Source organism: Anopheles darlingi, chromosome 3 (assembly GCF_943734745.1).
Source record: "Anopheles darlingi chromosome 3, idAnoDarlMG_H_01, whole genome shotgun sequence".
NCBI lineage: Eukaryota > Metazoa > Arthropoda > Insecta > Diptera > Culicidae > Anopheles > Anopheles darlingi.
In genome coordinates this window covers 5,637,501-5,642,500 of record NC_064875.1, presented here as the reverse complement: position 1 = coordinate 5,642,500, position 5,000 = coordinate 5,637,501, and the positions used below count along the sequence as shown (strand labels likewise).

The 5,000-nt window shown below is 50.3% G+C and overlaps 1 protein-coding gene across 1 annotated transcript in view; it reads right to left on the bottom strand.

Annotated features, from left to right (window-relative positions):
- The window catches only part of LOC125956306 (serum response factor homolog), a 109,453-nt gene that overhangs the window by 87,734 nt on the left and 16,719 nt on the right, over nucleotides 1–5,000 (bottom strand). The window contains exon 2 of the mRNA XM_049688043.1: nucleotides 915–1,163. Within this exon, the coding sequence (XP_049544000.1) occupies nucleotides 915–1,163 (249 nt within the window). The remainder of the gene's footprint in view (nucleotides 1–914; nucleotides 1,164–5,000) is intronic.

Below are 5,000 nucleotides of genomic sequence, written 5' to 3'. Positions count from 1 at the left end.
GCGAGAGTTTTTTGGCCATTTCCGTGTGGAATTGACACCGATTCCCGGTATGAAAAGGTCTGCACAATACTCGCCACTACCGAGCTGAGCAGCGTGACACCAGTCAACCAGAGGTTGGCACCCGGAGGACCCCGTGGCCGAAACGACGGTGATTGGATATTTATTTCGCATTTCGCGACAGTGAGAGCGAGTGAGATCTTGTGAAAATTGTTTAAGATTATTAAAAATTATTACACTGTATTTATTTATTGCGAAGGGGAGAGGGGTTGTTGCGCTTGCAGTGGTGCTCGTGGTGGTGTTGGTGGATCATTCCGTGCGATCGGAGTGCCAAGACGGATCGATTTTTTGGTGGAATTTGTCGACCGAGGACCGAGACCCTCGTTTTCTTCTTCTCCTCACGCTCGAGGAAGGCTCATATTTTTGGCCGAAGAAATGGATAATAATTAACAAACACACACACACACAAGCACGCTCGGCAGCAGCAGCAGTGCCTGAAGGACCGATGGTATCACCGATCGATAAATTGTTTTGTGTCATTTGGACCATGCGAAAGCCGAAGCGAATGATACCGCGATGGAATGCGATACGGAATGAAGATGCGACGCGATAGGAAAAGGGAACAGGAAGGGAAAGGGGGAATGCAAACGGTAGCCGAGTGGTCACACGGGACACTACCGTTGCGCGTGCGCATGCGTCATGTGGGTGTGGGAATGGTGCGGGATGTGAGAATGGTGCGTATGGCCCGAATGTGGCGGCGGGTAGGATTGGGCATGCGAGAGCGGGGATCCTTGGCCACCGGGATAGGGTGAGGCCTGTTGCATCAGACCCTGATCGAGCCCGTAATGGCCGGTCTGGGCGGGGTGACCAAGATGAGCATGCCCGTGGTGGCCGTGGCCGTACACTAGTTGCCTTACTTTGGAGTCTTCGTCGCCAATGTTGTAGCTAAGCTCCGTCTCCTCGAATCCGGTCGCGGACATGCGCTGATCACCGGATGACCCCGTCGGTGGATCGGGCGAATTCAGGCACGTCTGTATCAGCGCCTTGCCCGCCTCCGACGTGATCATCGGTTGCAGCTTGCGCGTCGCAAATGTGTACACGTGACCGGTTTCGGAGGCGACGAGCAGCATCACCTGCGTCCCGGTCAATGTCGAAAGCTCATAGGCCTGCAAAAGAAAGAGCGAGAGAGAGAGAGAGAGAAGAATATGATCAGTTTAGGATGATCTTAAGGTCATGATAGCAACTTTCACAGTAAAGAAACTTCCATTGCCTGTCGTTTGACGTGTTGCGAAATTTTATTTACAATTCAGCCGGTTAATAGAAACAAAAAAATGTTTTTGTTGTTTAGAACTGTTAGATTTAACAACCATTTTAACAACCATTTTGAGTCGATTAAAACCCTTCTTTGGAAATTGTATTCTCGCGCACAGATTACAGATAAAAATAAATTTTATCATATGAGAGGCGTAAAGTCGACGCAACAACGCAACAATTGATATTAAAGAAAGTTGATTTTTCATCCCATTAACCATCCCTGGCCACGCTAGCAACTTTATTTCAACTTAATTTTGATAGTAAGCGTTGCTATCGTGGCCACACACCTTTACACAACTATGTGATTGCAGCATCAATAGCAGCTGCTGCTCCCTTATCTACTTATTCCAACATTGACTCTGGACTGCATTAACATTTCCCTTTTATGACAAAAGTGAGTCACATAAATCACGCTCGGAAAGAGGGGAGGTGATAGCACGATGCTAATGGAAAGTGACCATAGTTAACCTCCCCAATAGATCATCATATTGCACCTGCTGACACCAGATACCACCACACAACAGACAGCAAACAACCATATTATTACGAAATTAGAAGCATTGCATACGATAATCCCTGACAGCACTCCGCCTACGAGCGACCTTCACGGCGATCGCTGCAAAGGGCGGAAACGGGAATCTTTATCGCCATCAGCACTCGCAGAGAACCGGCACCGACTCCCACATCTCCGTGCGAGCGCGCCCGGGTTTTGCGGATCAATTCCCAGGGAAATAAATTATTAAATCAACGACTCAGCCCGATTACCCGTTCCGTCGACATCGGCCATGCCAGCCCATGACGTGGGTTGTGTTTGTCTCTTCGATCGAACGTAAGCAAGCAACCGACCGTCGGCTGGGAAAATGCGGTTGAAACATTTCAATGTGCCGCTCCTTCGCTGTCATCTTGTCCTCAAACAAACTTCAACATCGACATCGGTCGGCGCATTGATTCAATTCCGAACGTAACATATTATAATGAGCTTTTAAGCTATTAATTAGTGCGCCACTCCCGGGCTCCACATTTGCAAATCCTCGCAGAGAGGGAAAGGAAGGGGGTTAAGGGAAGGATCTGTGGAGCCCGGCGACACGCAACACACGCACCTTGCGTGGCCAAATTCGAAAGCACGACGCTGGAGCAGCCACACAAAACTCATTGAAACAAAAGACTTGAATGAGCGAATGGGCCACAGTCAGCGACGAACCTGCGACGGCCACAGCAACCGGTTATGATTCACCGCGGTCAACGCCAGCAGAGAAGAAGAAGAAGAAGAAGAAAACAACTCCTCCGGACACCCAGCACGCGCCCTCGTGCGTGCGTGCGTTCAGTCGATCTAGCAGCACGAGTGGGAGAGACGAAATTTGCGCATTCACCTCGCTGCAAATCTTGGTCATCTTTGTCGACGATACCACACACACACACACACACCCATACCGGGACACTGAGCCACCTGTGCGCGCTCCTTCAGTCACCAATTTATGACACCTTCCCTTACGGAGGGGGCGGACCGTTCATCTAAGATACGTTGATTAAATCATTTGCATATTACGCTCTACGCACGCTGCGCGACAGGCCAGGCCAGGTCGCACAAATTAAGATTCGTCCATTTATCGCGATGTCCCGCCGCAGGGCACGCACACAGACGCACACAGACGCAGGCGCGCGCGCGCGTTGATTGACCGAAATCGAATTCGGATTTCGTTCGATTTCTTGCTTTCTAATTATTACCACGCACAAGGTGCAGGTGGAAGGCGAAGAAGGAGGGGAGGGGGGTCCGGCAGGTGATCGGAGCACGTGCTGCCACGTATCATTTTGTGGTGGAGACAGATAATCTCGAGCGACTCGCGACTCGCTCGCCAAATTATCCTTCCATCCCACCATATAAAGAGAGGCAGCAATCGGACATCATTGATCGTTTTGACGAGTTCATCAGCGAGCGACAGCGGCAACGATGATGATGATGATGACGACGACGACGACGACGAAAAGGAGGACCTGGTGGCCTGGTGCTAATGAACATAGCTCCGCCGTTTGTTCACGGACCGCTATTAGAACAGAGTGGTTCGCGTGTGTGTGTTCTGCATATCCCAAAGCACCGCTGGATGATGCGCGCGCTACCCACTTGTTGCTGCGAGAGGGAAATTATGGTGTGGCCTCCGAAGAAGAAGAAGAAGAAGTGGCCATTACGACACCATCGAAAGCGTGCTCCGCGTCGAGACATGCGGCATGCGTCGCGCAATTACGTACAACCAACAACCGGTACACTTCATTCTCGCCTTCAGCACCTTCAAGTTGAAGTTCTTCAACGTGTTGGCGGTTGGCGGTTGGCCAAGTTGAAGGATGTTTTGTTTTATGCTCTGCGCGAAGGACGGATTTATTATAATCACAAAACTCATCAGAACTTCATCACAATTATGTTGAGATTGAGAGGAAGGTTGGAAACAATGTAACAAGTGCTGTTGTTAGTCGAAGGAATAGCCAACAGGAATTTCTCTTATCCATCGTCGCTACACACACAAGGAAAGTGTTCGTTGGCGATAACGAAACTATCATATTCATACAAAAAAAAAAAGTTAAGACACAAATCAATGTTTTAACAATTTCTATATGACAGTTTCGTTATCGCAACGAAAAATGTTCTGCTAAGAATGTAGAAAGACCTTTCCACCGATTGTTTTGCGCGAATTTTTAAAACAAAAGTCCGAAAAGAAAAGCTTCTCCCTACCACCCCCTAAAAACCAAAGGCCAAAGCAAGTGACACTTGAAAGCAGCGAGAGTAACACTCATTTACACTTTGGTTAATGCATTTCCACACAGCACCACCACCACCAGGCCCCACTATGGCGAGCAACATGAGATCGCGTGTGGATTTTCGTTTTATACACAAAGCGCACAAAAAAACCCAATTCTCGTTCACTTATTGTTTCATTTCCCTCCCTCAAGCCAGCGCATAAGAAAGCCCTTAATCGAATATTCGGGTCGGATGCTTCGAGTTCCCTTTGCTCCCATACCAGCCGGTCACCTATGGTCCCCATCCCTTGGCCTTTCTGGCGGCCCGGGCCCGGTAGACGACGCGGTAAAGTGTGAATTTATGTTTGAACATATGTTTCTCATCCTCCTCCATCCAGCCAGTCCACGCGGCCGCCCGGTGTCGCCCGGTAACTCACTTTCAACTTTTTCGGCATCCTTCTCCTCCTTCTCCGTCTTTCTCCGTCTACCCAGTCCTTCGCTTGACTGGCTTGACTGGCGCGGATGCGGATGAAGCATTTCCAGCACCGCCGCCGCTGCGATCGATTCACCGCGGATCGCGATCGCGCGACCATGACTTTGGCTTTGGACCTTCCAAGCCTCTTACCCTCCCAAATCCCCTTTTTCCCGGGGTACCATTAAAATGGGTTGCATGGTTGCAACTCGCCTGCATCCTCCCGGGCTTCCATGGACGGCGACACAACGGGCGACAAACAATGTCCACCACCACCATCATCACGGCGGTCTCTCCACATTTCGGTGTCGAAAATCATCCTTTTGGAAACGAGCGCCTTTGCTGCGGTCGCGGAAGCCGCCATCCACCGTTTGCTCCGGAAATTCGTACAATTCGGTGGCGTGTGAAGACGATCCGGGCGGCGGCGGCGGCGTCGTTGAGTCGCCCGAAAGGCCCGAAAAAGGTGTCAACGAGCGGCGACAGTGGGTGC